At 45.2% G+C, this 22,759-nt stretch overlaps 1 protein-coding gene across 1 annotated transcript in view; it reads right to left on the minus strand.

Annotated features, from left to right (window-relative positions):
• Positions 1-20,247, minus strand: part of LOC147885880 (uncharacterized) — a 93,985-nt gene extending 73,738 nt beyond the window's left edge. The window contains exons 1-2 of the mRNA XM_087396763.1: positions 19,755-20,247; positions 5,982-6,036 (exon numbers count right to left, since the gene is read on the minus strand). Coding sequence (XP_087252889.1) covers positions 5,982-6,036; positions 19,755-20,069 — 370 coding nt within the window. The 5' untranslated portion in view covers positions 20,070-20,247. The remainder of the gene's footprint in view (positions 1-5,981; positions 6,037-19,754) is intronic.
• Between the last annotated feature and the right edge of the window lie 2,512 nt (positions 20,248-22,759).

Genomic DNA, 22,759 nt, shown 5'->3' on the forward strand with positions numbered 1-22,759 from the left:
GTATATAGCCTTGTGTTAGTGTTTCCACGGAGGATGCATGGGATAGCTCAAGCACCTAATGCGTGGGCAAGATCGGATGGAATGAGAGATACCACAGCTAGGGTTGCTTGGCTATTGATGATTCTGCCCCAAGTGGAGAAAAGACTTGGCATCATCAACCTGAATAGAGCCCTTTTGGACACACTGGTATTTTGATGTCTTACCCCAAGATCAAAGCCCTAGAAGCTCTTGTTTCAATGAGGGCTGCTCATGAAGACACCCCACACTATAGGTCAGTGGCAGCAATCCCACAAGTGGATCTTTTCACTTCCGTCACAGTGAAGGACTCCCTCTGATGAGGCATCTTCACATAGTTTGGTAGCATTTGTCCAAAGGTCTATTCACATAGTTTGGTAGCATTTGTCCAAAGGTCTAATTGGGCCAGGCATGATAGACCCACGCGAGCATATCTATTATTTACGGCAGGGACCACGCCCCCTCCAACACCACAGCATGAAACAGCCAGACAAACTCACATCCGAGACATTTTCACCACTCATAGATGAGCCACCACAGTGCCAGGTTTCAATTTCTGAGTTCCAGCTCTTGCTCTCAGCTTGCTCCAAGTAGCAGATAGCACATGATATGATATGATATGTGTACTTTGCTTGAGCAACTGATCTCTCTTTATTTCAGCATAATACTCAGCAAGGGCCTTAGCAAACCCTTTGCTGCAGCCCTTTGTGACTTGTATGAGTTTTTTCCCCTTTTGGTATCACTTTGTCCCATAGGCCCACGAGGCCTCCCGTGGACGTTAATCTCTCTCTCTCTCTCTCTCTCTCTCTCTCTCTCTCTCTCTCTCTACCAGCTTCTCTCCGTCCTCACGCGCTCAGCCCCGCCAGCCCCCTCTCCACTCTCACGCTCCTCTCCGCCCTCACCAGCCCCTTTCCGATCCTCACGCACTCAGCCTCCATGCTCACCTCCAGCCAGCCTCCTTGCTTGTTTCCCTGCTTGCCTCCAGCCCGTCTGCTCGCCCCTCCATTCTGCTTACAGCCACTGGCCCCCCTCTTCCTGCGCATGGCTTAGCAGCCCCCCCGTCACGTGCAACTCCCCCGTTACCAGCTCCATGGCTTGTTCTAGCCGCCCAGCAGCCCCCTATCTATCCCTTCTACTCCCTAACTGCTGTTGTTCACCTACCCTCCATGTCCTCAGCTGCCCTCCACATTCCACAAGCCCTGCTGGTCCTCTTGCAGGCCCTGCCACCTTCAGGCCACCTAGGCCATCATGGAGGAGTTTCCTCATACAGCTTGGCCACCTAGGGTGCCCATTTCAACTGTGAATCAAGAAATAAAAAAAGATTATTGGCGCAATTAGGAAAGGGGAAAGAGAGAGAGACAATGACAAAGACAAGCTCAAGAAAGAAGACAAACCTCAACAAATACAGCTAAAACTCGAAGATGTCAATAAGCGCTTCAACCGGAGTGGTCTTGGAGTGGAAAGTAGAGCAGTCCATAAGAGCTCCACATCGACGGGATCTACTACAATCGCAGCTACATCTACGTCGACGAAATCTACTTCAGTTACAGGTACCGAGCACGAGAGGCGGAGTTGACTCGCTTTGCACAAGAGCAAGCCAGATACAACCAAGATCTAGCTCGTGTTGTACAGGGGCAGGCCCACTTTATTCAAGAGCTGGCTGGCCTCATCCAGAGGCTCAAACAAGATATTACACAGCTTAGGGAGCTCACCTCTATCCGTACAATTCCAAGGAGTACACTAGTTGTTGAGGCACAGATTACGAGTATGCAATCTGTCATTGAGGAGACATCGAGATTGTGGATCTGGCCAAACGAGAACCAACGAAGGCAGCTGTTTTCAGCCACTCTCTTGGAGCAGCAGCAAAGGGCCAGCAAGGCTCTCAACATAAGAGTTTCTAGCATCCTGCGGACCGAGAGTACACCGATGAGTGATGCGGCTAGATTTGTGGCCACTACCCTAGGGGTAGCAGAGCATGGGATCGAGCGGGCCTGTCATACGGGGAGAGACCCCAATCGAGAGCAGCCCCTCGTTATATGCTTTCATGATGCGCAGGCATGACTTGTTGCTCTACGACGTAGATCCATCCTACGAGACCATCCATCCATCTCCATGGATGAGGATCTCACCCCTCTACAGGTAGAGGAGAGACGCACTCTAATAGAGCAGCAGGATCAGGCCTGGAAGGACGAAAAGTAGGCAGCATTACGACTCCTTACACGCCCCCGGCCTGTACCATTCGGAACATAGGAGGGCAGGGTCTATGGAACTCAAACATCCAAGACCATGTCTTGTACAATTTGGAATTGTAATGGTACCTTATGGTCAAAACCAAGAAACTTCTCGAAATCTTATACAGGTCATGACATAGTCTTATATACAGAGACACATCAAAGTCTAGAGCATCCTCTACCAGTGGTCAGTGGCTACACTTGGGAGGCGGCTTACAAAGATGAGACGAGGGACACGGGAGAGTACGAGGGTCTGGTGGAGTAGCGGTTCTCTACAAGTCTTCTCTTTTTGGGGCCATCCCACGAGATAAGAGAGACTAACACTCTAGGTTTCACTAGGTCCGGATTCGGCATATAGACAATCAGGATTTGTTCATAGCTGTATGCTATTTCCTCTCGAGACCTCACACTTTGCCTGAGATATCTGACAAAAGACTGAGACATCACCATACGCAACTCTCTATTAGGACATCGTTGATTTCTCGAGCTGCAAGGAAGTCCTCTTGGTCGAGGAACTTAACGCGAGGACAAGGGTACGTCAAGTATCACTTCTTGAGCATCTTGACTTCAAAGATGATTCTATTATGTTACCAGTCTAATCTCCTCGGCCAATAAGCTACCCACAACATCATCAAACTTCAGTACTCCGTTAAGTGCAGAGTTACTCATAGCTGTACAAAAGTTGTCCCATGAGAATGGCAATGAACGCAAAAGGAGTATAGCCTTCATCTCCACATCAAAATTCAGCTTCTGAGCCTGAAGCTGGCTGAAAATAATATTGAATGCAGGTCTGCTACGAGCCTCAACTGACAGGCGAGCCACTATCACATCTTACGGGCAAGCACTGCTAGATCTTGGCAAAATGCATGATCTCATTTATTTATAATGGTCTTAACAGATGCCCTTCCTCGAGTGGCGAGGAAGGGCTTTACTTGCTTCCCTTACGAAGGAGGCAGCGTTGTTGATTACATCATGGGATCCCCTGCCTTTGCCTCTCTATCACTGACTTTTCTGTCGCACCACTCCCTCCTGGGGCTGACCACACCTACCTCTTCTTCCATATCTCCATACCTCACCTCGCGATACCCTTCACTCCTCCGATCACTCACAGCACATATCAGGACAAGTTCTCACCTACATACTCAGCACTCCTTTATACACTTCTCACATATATTGACTTTATTCCCTACTAGAGGATCGCGCTGTCCTGATCACCCACTCACTCCATGAGGCTGCACTTCACGCCTTTCCTCACACTACTTGCTCTACCCACCCACCACCAATTGGGACTATCCCTTGCAGCAGATGGTACAATGATGAGTGTAAGGCTTTGTGCCAGATTCAAAACCAAACACAACGTCCCGACCAAACCTGACACAATAAGCAAGTATCGCCGATTGGTTCTCAGAAGAAACAGGAATTTGTCTACAAAGACGAGAAGGAATTACTAAACACCTTGTTTAGTAACAACTCCAAAGACTTTTGGCGGAGCTTTCTAGAGAGACGGTCCCCCTCACCTCTCACCGACACTCAGGTTTGGTATGATTATGCACGCACATTATATGACATCCCAAATCAGCCTGTTCCTGACCTATCACACATACCTCATCCTACTTCCTGTACACTCTCACCAAAAGAGGTGTTAAGGATGCTGTAATGAAGCTTCATAACAACCGAGCGAAAGATCACGAGGGTCTATGCACTAAATTCATTGCATACGTCATTAACATCCTTGCTCCGATCCTAGCAAAGCTCTTTAATGAAGCTGTTTGCCTTGGTTTCCCACACAGTTGGATCCTTAACACACTCGCACCCATCCACAAGGCATGGGATCCCATGAGTTCGAGAAACTACAAGACCATTATGATTGGGCATGTCATGGCCAAGAGTTATGCATCAGTTATGAGGTCAATCGATTCGTAGAGATGCGAGGCGGTCAAAGCATATGGACAAGCAAGATTCCGACATGATCATGGGACTATGGATCACATTCTTACACTCAAATGTATTATTGAGGAGGCGAGGGACCAGAGACAGAGGGTTTATTGTTGCTTGTGGATTTTTGTAAAGCCTTTAATACAATTCCTAGAGCAAACGCTTGCAGGACTTGGGCTATGATCAGGAGATTATCTAGGCAGTCATGGCACTTTAGGAGAGAGTCTCAAGCAGAGTCCGGACAAGATCTAGATGGACAGATGAGATTTTGAGCACGATAGGGGTCGAACAAGGATGTCCTTTATCACCCACCTTGTTTGGCCTCTACATCGATGAGCTTGAGGTAGTCATGCAGACGCTAGGGGAGGCTGGCTGCTCTCTTGCTGGTACTCTCATTCAATTATCGCGTTGGGTAGATCATGTGATACTCCTATCGTCCTCAGCAAAGAGGCTCCAGAGGCACTTAGATACACTAGAGTCTTTCTGTGAGTCACATGATCTTAAGGTCAACCTTGGCAAAACCAAGGTCATGATCTTCAATACAGCTCCGGTCATGATGCATCAGGAGCAATTTACTTTTGACAAGTCACCAATCGAGATTGTTTCATCATATACCTATTTGGGGGTTAGCTTTTCCGAACCTATTTTCACCATGAGACAGCGGGTTGATGCACAGATTACACTCGGGGACATTCCTTTCATGTTCAAAGTGGGAGCGCGACTGACTAGGGTGACTGTCACCCTTGTTGTGACCAGGAGACAGCGTAGGGTTGCATCCACAGGGAACCGGCAGTACTCTATTCCTGATTTCATGCTATCGCTCCCTCACTCTTGACGAGGGGGGTGTGCTCCACTTTGTATTATGAGGACAATCGTTCTAATGATGATGTTGTTGTTGATGATGATAGTGATGCTGTAGATGACTACTATTTTGATATGATTAAATGCTTAGCTCGGTGATTAATGACACTCCATGTACATAGCAAGATCACTTGGTCTTTGTCTCCCTTATCTCTTTGCACCTACCGCCTCTGCCCAAGCAGCAATGCCTTTGAATTCACATATTAGGAAATCAGCTCTCCTTTGCCTTCATGGTGATCCCTCATTGAATTACCCATTTCTTAGGGGCAGGCCTAATGAATATCATTCATCTTGTTTTATTGAAGGGACTGGTGTAATCTAATGTTGCCATATATTTACTGAAATAGTGGATGACCATGCCATTGCCTCAACAGCGCAACATTTATATTATTATTTTTTAACAGTGTAGCAAATATTTCTGCTTGATATTAAGTATTTCTAAAAGTTAGCTGGATGCTTAAGTAACACTGGCTTGACAGTTCTCTTAATTTTCCTTGTGTCAATCAAAAAGGAACTCATCCAATATCGAGGATACAATATAGCATTTGGATAGCTTCGAAGCATATCCTTATGTGATATCATTCTTCAGTTCTCCAGGCTATTTTACATAAGAAAGCGCAGCACAGTAAGCAAGCTCTAATAATCAGCTGTATGTCATCAATGATTTGGTAATATCTTTACCACTTTTCCAATCAATGCATGCTATTCTCCTCTCTGCACCTATCCTTACCATAGAGAATAGTTCCTCCCAACTTCAACAGGTCATAATAACAAGACAAGAAAAAATGTGTATACTTTGCAAAGATGACTGCTTTAGTCTCCTCTGACTGACATAACTCCAAAGTCATGATGAGTATTCACATTATCAAAAAGAATTTCAAGATGCCAAACTTAAGAGAGTTTAATTTTAAAAAAAGGAGCAAGAAACAAATTTAGCACCTCTGTGGGAGAGTTCGCCAATACCAGCTTTCATTTTGATTGAAGCCTTCAACCCCTGTGAAACAATATAGCAAAAAACCAATTGTTTACAATTGCGCAATGAGAATCATTCATTCTATTCCACTCGTCGCAACTAACATCCCAATGCTGGCATCCAAGAATAGCTGACTTCTATGAGCGAACAACATAGCTTAAGCAAAAGCCATAAGAACTATGAGAGACTATGGGAAATAAGATATATGAAAAAAACGGAATTCCGGAATTCAATTGCAGGTTATTATTAAATCAATTGTGCAGCAATGAAAAGGAAAAACAATCAAAACACTGCATTGTCCAATAACCCTTTTCTGAGGGGCCTGCGATGGTATCTCTGAATCCCCCACCTGCTCGCCCCCTAGATCCAACCTCACCCCCTTCCCATCAGCCATTAACTATCCTCTCTCATATCTCACGCCTCTCGTGGCTCGATGGCGACGCTATGCTCAGACACTCTCCATCTACTGCATCACTAGTGGCCTCCTTCACTGCTTGCTTTTGCAAGTGTGCTTGAATGCTAGACCTTTGCAGTGATCCTCTTTTTCCCGCACTAGCATCCACACTAATTGATCCATGTGGCAAGGGTGTTCTTGTAGCACTAGGACCCGCGCTCGATGCAGTTGATGCCCCTCTACTTCTCTTTGCAGAACCCAATGTGTTGGCATCATCCAATGGCTCAGTGTCAGCAGCCTCTTCTTCATCTTGCAGCCCTTGCCCTCCACTTTTTGCAGCCAAGGCTGCCATGCGCACACACTTCCATTCTGTTAGGCCACCTTTCACTGGAGTAGGCACAAACTCACAAGGTCCTACATCCTTGCTGGGAACACCAGCTACATGGCTACACCGTGTTTCAGAGCTTGTAATTAGGCAGAGCAATCAGATTTGATGGAACCAACTTTTTCAGATGATACAATAGATTCCCAACAAGAGAGGATGTTGCAGCAGATTTTTACAACGGTGAACATGGGCAAAAACTACAATAACTCTTAGGATTTTGATAACTGGATTAAGAGACATCATTTTGAGAGATTACACAACTCAAAATCATTGGTTGTCTTTCAAAGTCCTTCTATGTATTCACACACTCCAGCAAGCCACAATGCTACACACAACACATAATTTTGTGGTTGGTCGCCGTACGGGAATGCAGTACACACTTAGAAGTTAGAGGGAAGTGTTTTTGCCCAACTTCAAAATGATATAGTTAATTAACAGTAAATATACTGAAAGCCCAATTCTTTATCTATGTACTGCAAGTGCTTCATGCAAGGGTGAAGGAGAAAGAGCAAGTGATCTTCAAAAGCTGCATATCTGTATATCCAAAAAAAACTGTACACAAGCACCACCACGTCAAGCCTCTTTGATCACCTCGCTCCTAGAGAAATCTCTCGCCAACGCTCATGCTCCAGATACTTCTCAAGGTCCTATTAACACTGAGTCTCACACTCCTTAGTTAAACCACTCTACCCCCCCCATGGGTGCATGACCACACTAACTTATTTGATTATATATCTCCCTCTAGACTCCATAGCGGAGGTGGATTTACAATACAACCCAACACAGCCTTTCACTAGAACCTGCTAAGAAGCTCTAATACCAGCAAAATAATTTTCGGATAACATTTCCACCCCTGGCTGCCAAGAATGTGGACATGCTTGGCAGACAGGAAAGAAACAAACACACAAGCTGTTTTTTTTTTTTTTTTGAAAACTGGCTGTACATAACTCAACATCCTTTCATACATCCAGACTTGCTTTGAACCTTTTCAAGCGAAATCCATTCACTCTTTCAATGGGCAAATGCTGTCCAAGCTCTTGCAGATCATAGTCCCGTTTGCATAAGCCTTCAAAATGATAAATGGGCCTTCCCACCGTACCAAGAATTTCTCATCCAAACGGTGATCAAGTTTATAATCATATTTCAGAACTAAATCTCCTTCCTTGAAAAACTCCTGATTTTATCTGATCATCCATTCTGGCCTTCATAATTATCTGTTGTATCTCATTGGTAAGCATTGCTTCCTATTGTTGCTCATCTAACCTCTCCAAAGCAAATAACCTAGCAGCACATGTTTCTGTTTCATCCAAATTATGTTCCACTGCTATTCTCAAGGTTGGCAACGCTAGTTTGATCGGTAAGATTGCCTCTGTTCCGTAAACCAAATGAAAGGGGGTGAAACCTGTAGCTACTTTGTTAATAACCCGATATGCCCATAAGGCTGTGGGCAGCCACTTCTCCCATTCACCTCTGCTCTTTTCGATTACTTTAGCAATGATATCACACAATAAACCATTAGTCTTCTCCACAAGACCCTGCATTGAGGATAATAGGCTGTTACAGCTTTTGCTTCAGGCCAACGAGTAACATAATTGGTAGCCACTAGGATATAGTATTTTCCATGGCGGGAGCGTGGCAATGGCCCTATGAAATCCAATCCCCATTTTTCAAAAGGCCTATCCTGGATGGGGTGAAGTGGGCCCCTCTTCAGTTGCCTCCTCCCCAATGCTTGACAAGTATGACAAGTGGCACACCACTCCTGAAAGTATTTATGCATACAGGGCCACCAATACCCTGCTGTCAAAACTTTTCTGGCAGTACTTTCGTGTGCAAAGTGACCTCCACATACGTCCTCATGGCAAGCTTCCATCACCCGCTGTGCTTCTGCAGTTCCGATCACCCTCCTCAAGATCATATCTTTGCCCATTTTATATAAAATATCCCCCAACAATGTATAGGGCCTGGCTTTTGCCACTAACTTCCTCTGCTCATATTTTGATATATTATCAGGGGTTTTACCTTCTTGCAGAAAATTGTACACGTCTTGCAAATCCTCTAATCCAGATTCCAAAAGTATTGCATTCACCTCTACTTTTAGTGCCTCTTGGGCCAAAGCATTAGCCCGCTGCCCAAGCATTCTGCGGCCTAGTGATATGCAGGAATGCACCCACCTCTACCTGTCCACATAACTGTTCAGCTTCTTCTCATAAGGGTTTTAATGCTTTATTTCTGACTTGCCAAGCCTCTTGCATCTGTGATATTATTAGCAGAGAATCCCCGCAGACCAAAAGTCCTCGAATACCCATTTGTTGACTGAGCTCCAGGCCAGATATCAGGGATAAATATTCAGCCTCATTATTGTAGTTAATGCAGCCTAACTCTCTTCCCTCTGCTGCAATTTCCTGACCTGTGGGGTCACATATACAAATACCAATACTTCCCCTTCCTGTGCTTCGTCAAAAAGCTCCATCAAAATACAAAGCATACCGTGGCTTCATCAGCTCTTGACCTTGCTGCATAGACTGCGAAACAGCCTGTTCTTCCACTTCCTTCCTTGATTTCCACTTCCACTTCCTTCCTTCCTTGATTTCCACTTCCTCTACCATTTCCCTTCCTGTGAGAAAATTAGCACGGGTAGAATACTAAATTGAAATTCCTGCAACTCAACCAGCCACTTCACAAATTTCCCAGATGGATTGGGCTTCCTTGCAAGATATGGCATGATCATTGAATCTGTTAGAAAAACAAAAGGCTTGGGCAGCAAACAAGACCTAAATTTACGTACTGCATACATCATTGCCAGCCCTTGTTTTTTGATCTCAGAATACCTCCCCTCTGCATCCATTAGACTGCGGCTCGCATAGTAAATGGCTGCATATAACCCTTCACCCCTTTCTGTAATAGCATAGCAGCTACTGCATTCTCTGTTACACTCATACTTACAAAGAAATCCTTTTCCCAATAAGGAGGCATGAGAACTGGTCCTCCCTGTAAAATTTTCTTGACCCTCTCAAATGCTTTTTGGGTCTGATCTGTCCAATGAAACTCAATCTTCTTTTTGGCTAGCTGATGCAAAGGATAGAGCTCTTGTTCCAATTCCCATAGAAACCTTCCATAGTAGGTAAATTTCTGGACAAAGGTCTTTAATTGCCGCCCTGTCTTTGGCATCGGCATATCCTCTATGCCAACAACCTTTTCAGAATCCATCTCAATCCCTTGCTGGGAGACCACATGACCAAGCAATTTCAATTTATTCTCTGCAATATGACACTTCAAAGGGTTCAAGTTACTTGGGCATCATCTATTCGTTGTAATGCCAACCGAGTCTTTTCTAGATGGTCTGCTTTAAAGCTGTAAATACAAAAATCATCTATGAAGACTCGTATGAACTTGCCCAAGTAGGGCTCAAATACCTCATTCATGAATTTCTTTCCTACCAAACGTGGGCAATCATACTTCACATGTCCTTTCTCATAACATTCAAAGCAGATAATATTGCCAGTCACGTGGAATGTCAATTCCATCCTGGGTGCATTAGTTGGTGGGGCTTGCACCAAATGCAACTTCAGTTCATTGAACTCGGCCATCATTCTTTCTATATTCTTCTCCAATTGGTTGGCACTAGTGGACGGCATAGTAACTGTATTATTCACTGCAGAAGATGTATTCGCTCCCACTGAAGTCAAAGGTATAGGTATAATTGGCTCTGCTTCCAACTTCTTCTTCTCTTTGGCCAGAGCCACCTGTAAAGCAGCAGCATAATTTTGGGGATCCTTCCCTTGAACCTTCTGCCTCAGCTGGGGTTCCAAGCCTGCTATTCAGCCTCAAATGATCCAATCCAGTAGTGCCAACTCACCTTCAGTCTGTCCATGGCATCCCTCAACCTTTGCAGCTACAGCCCTTGCGACAGCTGCCTCGTACTTGCTCCACACTGATTCAAAGCGCATTTCAAAGATCTTAACTAGTGACTCCTCTAATTGGCATAACTGATCCAGCTGAACCAACAAAACATTTGGGGATTCATCCTCTCCAAACAGCTTCTTAAGGCATCAGTAACAGCTGCCCAATCAATCTTTACTCCCTCTGAAAGTGTCATATACCAGGCTAATGCCATCCCTTCCAAGAAATCAGAAAGGGATTGAGCCCACGAAACTTCTGGCCAACCCGAGATACGACTGGCCCTCACAAAATTCCCGAGATATTGGCCTCAACATCCTCCCCCTCCTTACCTTGGAAAATTGGTACCTCCACCATTTTCACCCCTCCATCAAATCACTCACCTACTATCAAAGTAGAGAACAGTCTCAAATGGACCTCAACTACGGGCTTGCAGCAAAAGCCCACTCCAAAGCATCAAACTTAATAGTCAAAGTGGCCCATCTGGTATGCTCGACTAACAAATCAACTGTATGTTGATTTTAGCCTGCAAATTAATTTTCACTCACTACTCTGACTATCTCCAACATCCGTGCTCACATGCCCAACTATAATTGCCACAGGAATTTGAAACTCAAACTCCACTGAGTAGCACACAAAAAAAGCCAAGTAAGCTGGATAGCTTGTGGGCAAATCTGAACGATACACAGCATAAGGTCCCTGTGCAAAGAACAACCTGTAAACCAGTTGGATTGCCCCATCACCATACACTTCTTTGCTATCAGCGCAGTTGAAGACCAGTACACCTGTACAGAGTTTTTTTTTCCTTCTTCCCTCTTAAACTCGACTGACCAATCGACCCTTTTCATTCCATTCTCACCTCTGCATGTCAATACCAAGAGAGCTTTGCACAGGCTTCATCATCAGTGTTATCGTACCATCGCACGAAGTAACATCAAAAATCGTAGATAGGTTTACTTTGTGAGGAGGTTAGCGACACAATGCATCCACCTACGCTAACATTACATAACTCGGTAGTGACTGCTTTCAGTTCGGATTCTTCATGGGCTTTTATGGCAAGTTGTCACTCTTCATCTACCTTACGCCAATTCTTAACGACAAGAATTTTCAGTGTGATATAGTGGATCCAAGATGTAGCAATGATCTACCTTTGCAAAACCCCCATACGCTCGTCGATAGAGACCTAGCTCGTTAGGAGATACAGAATCACTAAAATCACGAAAAGGCAGCAAGATGCGCATAAAGACTTTGACTCCTTGCTTGAGGGCCTATCACCTATGGTTCGCATCTTTATCGCTCTTGCTCCACTTGCAAATCCCTCTTCATCCGTTCCTTCTCGTGCGTATCTACTAAAGAAGGTTGTGTGTGACGAAGAGAGCTTTGTGAGCAAGGGAAGCTGCGGTGGTGACTGTGAATGTGACGGGTGTGGGATTTCGACTACAGAAGCTTGAAGTAGATGGGCTCCAGGTGCTTCGTGATGACGAAGGATTGGCTGTGGCAGTTATCCGAGGTGTCTCTGTAGGAGGCTGGAGGTTCTAAGCGACACAAAAGCTTGTGAGCAACAAAAAGGCATAACCATGGCATCATTTCTCCTAGACAGAAGGCCTTGTGTGTGAGCAGGAGACTGTGTAATAGCTGAGGATCCGACTGGTAGAAGGGGCTTTGTTTGGATGGGGGTGGCGTCGTTATCAAGTAGGCCTAGAGAACCTTGGGTCTGTGAGTCCGTGAGCAGGAGAGACATGCGACAGGGATGCTGCTTGACGGGCGGGCTACGGGCTATTGCACTAGGTGTGAGCCTGTTGGACAGAGATGGTGGGCTGCATCATTTCTAGTGCTCGATGATGATCTTGGGGAAGATATGATAAGACTTTTGACCGTGGCCAACTTGTGGGTTGATGTCTTGAAGAGTCTCTTTGAGTTTTTGTGATCCATTTCCAGTCAGATTGTGGGAAGTTACTTTGAGTCTTGTTCCTGGTTACATGCTCTAGAGCCCGATGCATAAGCTCATCACTTGGAGCCCTCACTGTTTCTGATCCTACTTGTCCTGGTTTCAGTTTGCGTTTCATAAGTACTTTTTTGAAGTAGAGTATGATTCTATCCTTGGAGTTTGACTCGGAGGTACTCGGAGTTCTTTTTTATGGTTTGCAAGTTGAGGTACTCTTTAATGAGGTTCATGGAGATTACTGGTCGGTGCTTCTACGAGTAGTAGAAGAAGAATGGGAAGAAATAACTCTGTAAGATGAGGAAGATCTCCCTGAGTGTATCTTGCATCTAGAGTTTTGTGAAGAGGAAGACTTCATGTGAATGGGCATTGAATCCTCTGAAAAGAACTAGTAGTCTTCTGATCCTATCTTTCACCTTTTTTAACACTCTCTCGATCTTCCCTTTTTTCTTGTATCAATGTCTCTACCAAAATGAAAGCCCAATTATTTATCTATGCACTGCACGTGCTTCATGCTCAGGATGCAAGCAAGGGTGAAGGAGGAAGAGCAAGCGATCTCCAAAAGCTGCATATATGTATAAAACTATACACAAGCACCACCACGTCAAGCCTCTTTGATCACCTCGCTCTCTCTAGAGAAATCTCTCACCAATGCTCATGCTCCAGATACTTCTCAAGGTCCTATTTACACTGAGTCTCACACTCCTTAATTAAACCACTCTACCCCCCCCCCATGGGTGCATGACCCCTATACTAACTTATTTGATTGTATATCTCGGGTTACGGTGACCTGATTGACTTGAAACAGACCCCATCTGAAAGCCCTTTCGACACCCCACCTCCCTCTGGACTCCATAGCGGAGGTGGATTTACAATACAACCCAACACAGCCTTTTATACAATTACAATATAACCTGCTAAGCACCTCTAATACCAGCAAAATAAATTTTCAGATAACAATACTAAGAGTTATGTTACGGAATAATACATGAGACGCTCTTTTACCTATCTTTGTTTTTTACAACATTGTATGATAACTTTTATCTTATTTGGATATACTTCATGAAGACTAAAGATGAGGCTTTTAGTAAGTTCAAAGAATGGCATGTAATGGTCGAGAAAGAAACAGGAAGGAAGGTGAAGAAGTTGAGATCAAACAGAGGTAGTGAGTTCACATCAAGTGAATTCGAAAGTTACTGCAAAAGTCACGGGATCAAGAGACAGAAACCCTCGCCACATACACCATAGCAAAATGGAGTAGCAGAGCGCAAGATGCGCGTCATCTGCGAAATGGGCAGGAGTATAATGAAAGGGAAAGATTTGCCAAAGACTTTCTGGGCTGAAGCATGTAACACGGTAGTTTACATTCTGAATCATAGCTACATGAAGGTTGTGAATGGGATGACTCCACTGTAAGCCTTTTCTGGTAAGAAACCTTCAGCTGCACATTTTAGAGTTTTTGGATGTGACTGTTTTGTGCATGTCCCTGATGCTAATAGGACCAAATGGGAACCGAAGAGCCGGAAGTGTATTTTCTTGGGCTACAATGAAGAGGCGAAGGGTTACCGTCTCTATAATCCTGTTACCAAGAAGGTAATAGTAAGCCGCGATGTGGTCTTCTCAAAACAACCGCATCAATTGGAGGAGGATGCTTCCTTCCCAGACAACCAAAGTTCTCTAAGTTCTACACGTACATAGCCACCCGTTCTTATTGCTATACGATTGCAAAAGCACAAGAGCCTTACCATTGAAAATCCAAATGGCTTTGTGAAGATATCAGCTATTTGCTAGATCTCCCTGCTGCTGCTCCCGCTGCCCTTGTCTCCCCTTTATTTCTTCTGCCCGTTAGCTCTCCCTCCCCGCTCATGCCTCTCCTTCCCCCCTACTAGCCTCTTGCACCTCCCTCCTCTCGATCCCGTAGTCTGAACCCCCCATCATGCTGCCCCTTTCTGCCCCACCGCCTGCTCTACGCCATCCCCCTCCTACATTCTGATCTTCAACCTACATTCTTTAGAGCTGCCATGGTTGCCTTCGTTCAACGTACGGAACGTTCCGTTCTATTCCGTTCCGTTCCGTTCCGTACGGTGCCGTACGATCCGTACGTTATGTTCATTTTTTTTTCTTTTTTGGTTTTCTTTTTTTTCCCCGGTTTGTTTTGTTTGTTTGTTTGTTTGTTTGTTTGTTTTTGTTTTTGTTTTTGTTTTTTGTGTTCATTTGTTTTGGATGACTGGTTTGTTATTGGTGGTGGTTCTGCCAAACTGATTTTGGGCCTCCCAAATGGCAAGGTTCCATATAAACCCCCTCTCTCCTCACTATGATCTCACACTAAGCATATACCTCCGACTCTGAGTCTCGACTCTCCCTTCTCCATCTCCAACAAGTGATGAGGCTCAAGCTGCATCAAGCATCTTCATCTCTCTACCTCTATCTCCATGAAGCACCTATATTACATGTTTTGTACAAGTTTAAAAGCTTGTACAAGTACCTACTCCAAAACTCTAAAATCTTGTCTTTTTTTTTTTTGGTATTGAACGTACCATCGAACGTACGCCTAAGATTTTTTAGTTCGTTTAGTACCGTACTAATATCGAACGGTATGCATCAAACGTGATCACGCCCTTTCTGCCTCTTCCTACCTCCCCTAGGCTGTGACTGGCGGTTTTCTGGCTGTGTAGCTTTTGGTCCAGCTCCACGGGCCACTTGGCCATCTACCTGCCTGCTTTGAGACACCCATGTGATGTGTATCAGCAAGGCTTTTAGGCCTTTCTTGCTAAGGTAGCCCACCCTGCCTTATCGCATTCTCTCCTCTGGTGGTTTTTTTAGCCAACCCAAGGAGATTCTAGTGGTAGTTGCAGCCTGCAGACCCCCATTCTGGTTTCCCTCTTTTTCAATCCCTTTTCTCAATCCACTTGACTCTTTCCAACAACCTGAGCAGCTTTTCTCTTCGTCATTTTGGGGATTGCAATCCAGGTGGTGACCTCTTGCACTAGCCATAGGGGCTTTTACAGCAACTCCCTTGACTCCTAAAGCCATTCACATTTAGCTCTCCCCATAGGACAAGCAGTAGGTGCAGATCACAATACAATCTTTGCAAGACAAAGTTTTAGTGGGCCACATTGTAGGCCTCATGTCCACAAGGAGCCAAGTTTGAGATCGGATTCAAGCAAGCTCAGCACTAGAGAGCGACCACATCCAAGAGGTCACCATCTACTCCAATTGAGCTCCCCCATATCATTCAACCCCTAGTGGAGCAGACCTAGTTTTGCTCCACCGTCACCTAGTCTTCTTTATCCCTTGGTATCATGGCTTCATAGTGGACGACATAGACTCAACGCACCGTGTGCCACATTTCCTAGAGACCCTCAAGTTCCCCAACCTTCCAAACCACTCCATTGATAACAGAGTTGCTAGAGCACTTGTCGAATGAGATATTTCTCAAGACCTTAGATTGGGGCTCTCTCGATTAGAGGGTCAAGGTTTCTAGATGCCCAAGGCAAAGCCTATGCTACACACAGATGTGCACCTTAAAAGAGCCCGACCACGCAGTACAAGTAGACGTTGGGACCTCCTTTTGGGATTAGCTTAATCAGTCTACTGTTTGTTCTTGGATCCAAGAAACCTTCACCCATAGATTCTTCCCAAAGGTTTAGAAGGTAGGTGTCGACAAGTGTAGCCCGAATACACTTATAAACTCTTTAGACTCAACGCACCATGTGCCACGTTTCCTAGAGACCCTTAAGTTCCAAACCACTCCATTTTGTCTTCTATCGGAGGGTGTTTCACCACCCACAGTAGCCTTGATTCTAGCAAATGACGGCTTCTATGATAACAGAGTTGCTGGAGCACTTGCCAAATGAGATATTTCTCAAGACCTTAGATTGGGGCTCTCTCAATTAGAGGGTCGAGGTTTCTAGATGCCCAAGGCAAAGCCTAAGCTACAGACAGATGTGCACCTTAGGAGAGCCCAACCACGCAGTACAGGTAGACGTGCAGAACGACACAATAGGAACAACAACATACGACTCAACTCCTTGGGTTGAGCCTTTCGCAGAAGGGGAGCAGAGAAAAGAATTGAGGGATGACCATGTTGAAGGTGCAATGGTGGCAAAGATGTGCAATATGTCAAAGGTAAGAATCCTCACAGGAATGCACAACATGGTAAAAGCTCTAAGTCCAAGCCTAGATAGCACAATCAAAGCCAATTGAGACAGCAGTCTTTTGGTAAGCAGAATCCATTTGCAAAGAGAAAAATTACGGACATCAGCCTTTGGTAAGCAGAACCCATCTACAAAGAGCAAAATCAAATGCTCTAAATGTGGCAAGTTGGGTCACATTGCCAAAGAATGCCTAGAAAGACAAAGGCTAGACCTCGCAACAATGGCAAGAAATCATAGACAAAGGCTCTAAATGTCGCAGACAAGTCATGCAATGACATATACGTCAAGGACATCAAATTATGCACAGCATTGAGTGCATCAAAGAAAACTGACTGAGATGTATGGATAGTGGATTCAGGTGCATCACAACATATGTGTTGTAGACCTGATTGGTTCAAAACACTTGATCCAGTCAAGGGATCTCCAGATGATGATCTAGGAGATAATCATCCACTTCCAGTCAAAGGAATTGATGACGTACTAGTTCAACTTCCAAATGGGAAGCTAAACTTCATTTGTGATGTTATTTATGTGGCAGCAATTGCCATGAATCTATTGTCAGTCATGAAATGTGCTGATCAAAAGATTTGAATGCTCTTTGAAGATTGCTTGTCAAATCAAATGCCGTGGATCCAACAATAGGGGAGAATATATCTCCAAAAAGTTTACTGAGATATTGCAAGCATTGGGAATACTGTTAAAAATGACCCAATAGAGGGTACGCACAGCGAAGACTGATAGAATTGCCCACGAGCTCACACAGTGTGGTGTGGGGTGTGGAATCACAAACTTCTTAAACTTATGATAGATGTGCAAGCCAGTAAATAGACAATGCTCAGAGACAAATATAGAAGCAACACTTTATATTTCCGTCCATCCACAAAGTAGGACAAGGTACAATACCAAAAGGTTCTCCTACTAGATGTCAAGCACTTCTAGATCTCTGAGCCCGCGTGCTCCACCTCGAGCAAATGTAGACTCTCTGTCCAGAGTGTTTCTCTCTAAGCCCAAGAAAGCCCTAACTGCTGCTCCTGTCTGCTGTAGGTTTGCTGCTCCAACCGACCTGGTAGGGGCCCGATGTGGCCGACCAGACTGCCCCTACCCACCAACCTGCTGGTCTGTAAACCCCGACCAGTGGGCAGCCCATTTGCTGCCCCATGCTGGCCCGCCTTGCCACGTGGCCTTCAGCCACTGTCACATGTACTGCCCCGCCCCAGTCAGAGCCTATTGCAAGCCCATGGCCTACCCAATGCCCCCGCCTGGTAGCTGTTCCTGATCCGCATATGTATGGCCTGCTTCCAGGGCCTGTTGCAGGCCAAGACCCCGCCCACAGCCCTTGCCATGTAGCCATACTGCAGCCGTACAGGTCAGCGCCTGTCCCGCCATGGTCAGGACCTGCTGCAGGCCATAACCCTGCACACAAGCCTGCCCAAACAGGTCGCCATGCTGCGCCTCCAATTGCAACCTGTTTCTCCATTGTACAGCCTCTGCCAGGCCCTTCCTTGGCACCTGGATTCCATAGCTTTGTGCTGCCCACATGGCAGCCTGTGTGCTGCCCATATGGCAGCCTTTGTCCTGTCAGTGTGCTGCCCACATGGCAGCCCTTGGTCTACCTCCCCCACGCTCTCCTCATTCGGGGGCTTACAGATGGGGAGGTGACCTTTCCAACAAATACACACATGATTTTCCTTACATATAAACACAGCAACAAAATGGAGTAGAAAAAAGAAGAACCACATCAGTGTTGAGTGTGCAAGGAGTATGATGCAAAAAATGGACATGCTTGAAAGGTTTTGGGCAGAAGCAATTGGCACAGCTGTTTGTTTGTTGAACCCGTCCCCTACTAATGCTTTACATGACATGACACCAGAGGAAGCATAGAGTGGACATAAGTTTGAGCGTCAACCACTTTTGCGCTCAAAGGTTCAGGATCAAGGAGGGTCCCATGCTACGCACATTGGATACACAGTGGGATGGTAGACCAGCCAGTTATTTCGGGCATGGAGACACCTCTCCACCGAGCCAGAGGCACATGTAATCCCTATCTCACCGGAGGGAGGTAGGGCACTCAAATGGGGAGGATTGAGATCCTCGGTCCCCCATCTTGGTATGTCTAGGATTTGTGTGCCCCTCAAGGTCTAGTTTTTGCATAGACCCCTACCATTCCACACAGTACAAAGTGGGACTTGGAGGACTTCTTCAACTCAAGACAAATGGGGACCTAGATAGTCATGATGTCCCAGATATGCTTGAGCGGCAGAGGGTCCTAGTAATAGCCCGTTTGGGCAGGGGCTGGATCATTGACCCATTTCCAATCCCGACAAGGCAAGAGGGGGGCACCGTGGCATCTCTGGTTATACGAGGGCATGTGAGGTGCAGCGGAACTGAACAAAAGTGGAGAGAGAGAGTATTGCACCAATATGCTAGAGGGGTTTAAAAGATTCATGTAACATGAAATGAGGCTTCATTTGTAAGGCAAAGATACCATGCGGAGTCGTATTAACTCAGTTTGTGTATATATATCGCCACCTCCCCATCCAGATCAACACTTGAAATAGATCGATTCCCAAAAGCCTTTTGAATGAACAAAACAAAGTAGAAAGAATGCAGCCATTATTGCTGCATTATTGGTTTTTCAGATTTACCAAACAATTGATCAAAACAATGTACGGATCTCCCAAGAGATGATTGTCAAACTTAGCTGGCCCATGATTAATCAACAAGAGAGAGCTTTGTGCTGAGCAAACCTAGCTACAGTTCTTGGCTTTCACAAAACGAGAAGGGATCAATTGTGGAGCTTTTTATCAATTCTGTTTAAGAAGTATCATGGCTAGGCTGACCACGCTCTCATTATGGAGAGTGGCTTGTTCTTGCCCTTGCATTGCCACATGCAGTTGTGCAAAGATTCCTGAGCTCAATACTGGCATTGTATAAATTATTGAAGCTCATAAAGAAAAGACTTACCTCTTTAGATTGCGACTGCCTCCGCTCTAGCTCCTTGTGAAGCTTCTGCAGTTTAATTTCAATTTTCATGCCTCCGTCTTTCATCTTGAGTTTCTTAGAATGGTGCTTGTATATCTCAATTCTTTCCACGATTTGTACGTCTGTCAACTCGGCAAACTCATCGTTTATGACATCTTCAATGCTTGAATTTTTCTCTGAAGTAGGACTGCGCTTACGGTCCCGTCCGATAATCTCCAGTTCGGGACATGCCAGGTTATTACAAGCCATCGCATCCGAAAAGTTGATAACGATAGGACCTCTTTTTTGGAGTTCCATTGTGTTTTAGATTCACAACTACTAAAGGAAATACGGGACGTATGCGATCTCTTGCACTCCATTCAAAGGAATCAGTCCAAATTTAGATCTCAGTGCCGAACCCATATCAGATGTTTTCAAGTCGTAAATGGCCATGAACTGGTTCTGAAAGCAGGGAAGGTGCCACAGATTAGACAAGTCATAACTAATAACGCAAACGCAACCCAGGCCGACACATAAGTAACCGAGACGGCTTGAAGATGCTCGCAAGTGCAGATCATGCGCATGATCGGCAGCTGAAATCAGATCAAGAGTCCATGCATTTGATCGGGAATGCAGTATGCCTTTCCTCACATGTGTGCTCCAGCATGGGGCGTGATAGCTGGATCAATCATCACCGTCCACTTCGAGGCCACTCGACCCAGCGTCTCACCCTCTTCGCTCAATGAAGGCAATATTCATTGCGTCATTCAGGACTATGACAAAGAATCCGACTGATTCGGGGCTCATCTCCGGCCATGAAAGGAAGGACGGGAGCCCGAACGGATGGGAACTCTGCCTTTCCACATTCCTGACTCGCTTCAGTCCACAATCCTGAGCGTTTCGTGCCTATTTCTCTCCCGTGAGTCCATCCATTAGCGTTTCTTGCCTATTTCACCTCCTTTCTGCTCCTGTGTGCATTCATGAGCGTTTCTTGCCTATGTCACCTCTTTCTGCCCTTGTTGTCATCCATCCGCATTGCGCAGCAGAGCCTCTGATGTGGTGGAGGAGGAAGGTGCATGCAGGTGAGGAAATCCGATGTGCATGCAGGCGATGAAGCAATCAATCGGTCGAAGAAGACGAAGACGAAGACGAAGAAGAAGAAGAAGAGATGATGAAGATGGAAGGCGTAAGCTTCAAGCTTGGGAATTTCCCGCCATTCAGCTTGTATTTGCGCCCTTCTCGGCCTCAAGTGTTGAGTCACACGTTGACTTGCTCTCTCACACACACACACAGACACGAGTGTTTCGTACCAGTCGATCGACAGTAATCATATAGTGGCTCCAGGAGTTCGCCATGGAGTGCGCGACCTTCATGGAATCTTTTGTGTCAGTGTTCCGGCCCGTCCCTCCTCTTATTGGGTCGACTAAGACAGCAGCCCTTCACACCACCTTTTAGCAGAGCAATGACCCCTCAGGCATTCGCCCACCTAAACTGGCTAGCAGACCCCTTGCTACCTTCCAACGCAAGCATTGGGCGGTTGTGCCCCTCGTAGATGGCTGTGTGTGAGGGGCGACAAAGGGGGGGGGGGGGGGTATCTTCCCAAACTGGACTTTGCAATCTGAATTCAACACAACCATCAACTCCCTTAACCTGCAAAATCATCAATCTAGTCACCATCATGACCTTGAAATCATCCACCTATCACTTGCATCCCTCACCTAGCACCTTGAACCTTCCCCTCTAACAAGATCTCAATTATAGATGATGCATGTGACAGTCGAAGGTGCCTCCATATGCACCTCTACCCATTCTTTTGCCAAGGCCTATGCTGAAGCCATCACTTGTGTGATCTGCCTATGGAAGTTTCGACTCAAGACTTGTCTCCACTCCAAAGGAGCCTTATTCCTACCTTCCTCTCCACCCCCCTCCACTAGCCTTGATAGTGCACCGTCTCACCCTCCCTCGTGCCTTTAATGCAAGCATATCTACCTTGCGCAAGACACTATATGTTTACCTAATATATGGTAATCAAGACATCGCTCTCAACTCCATTGACCCTCCTAGTTACATCTAACTTTTAAGCATTAAATCTTCAAAAAATCTACCTTTATACATTAAATCTTCAAGAAATCGTAAAACACTATTAGATGTCATGATCTCCTTCAACGTGTACCAAATTAAATTTTGGTTACTACTAAATTTGAGTGCTTGATGAGAGAGAGAGAGGTGGAAATCACTAATGTAAATTAGCTCAAACAAAGCTAAACCTTAGAGGATAATATAAAGTAGCCCAAACAAAGGTAAACACAATAATTAATAGAAGGGGAAATGGGAGTGATTGCATATGGGGAGACTTCTGGAGCCATTAAAAAGGTGAAGAGAAGAGGGTTAAACAAGGGGCTTAGGAAGGGGGGCATGGTCCCTTGAGCTACATTTAACTACCTGATGTCATACATGTCCATCAAAGCTTTTAAAAACCTCTAAATGAGTAATTAATGACTACCTAGTCCCTTTATTACCATTAATCCAAAAGCCTAACCATTTCCAAATTTGGTTATAGAATCTTCCACATTGGGACCCAAAAAAACATCACAATCCCATAGGCAACAAAAAGTAAAAGTCCTCCAAAAACAAGCTCTACGTTTTAAAAGCACCTAAAATTACCTACCGCATTAATTCTACCTTATCATGCTTCCTAATCTCTCTCACCTAATTCCCTCATTAGTTTGCTCACCTACACTTCAAAAGGCTCCTAATCTAATGAAATTATTACATACATGTAACCTAACCTAAGGAGAGAGGAATTGAAGAGGTCATTATTTTTTAATTGACTTATTTAATTAAAGAAGAGGTCAAGTAACCCACTAAAAACAAGGTCAAAGGGATGGCTTCAAAATTTCATGAAAAGGGGGGATTAAAACTCAAATGATACTTCACGCACTTAAAGGGTGCTATGATGAGTCTCTCTCTCTCTCTCTCTCTCTCTCTCTCTCTCTCATGCACACACA

Source organism: Dipteris shenzhenensis, chromosome 25, assembly GCF_047967505.1.
Source record: "Dipteris shenzhenensis isolate YYH24624 ecotype China chromosome 25, Dip_SZ_1.0, whole genome shotgun sequence".
Classification (NCBI taxonomy): Eukaryota; Viridiplantae; Streptophyta; class Polypodiopsida; order Gleicheniales; family Dipteridaceae; genus Dipteris; species Dipteris shenzhenensis.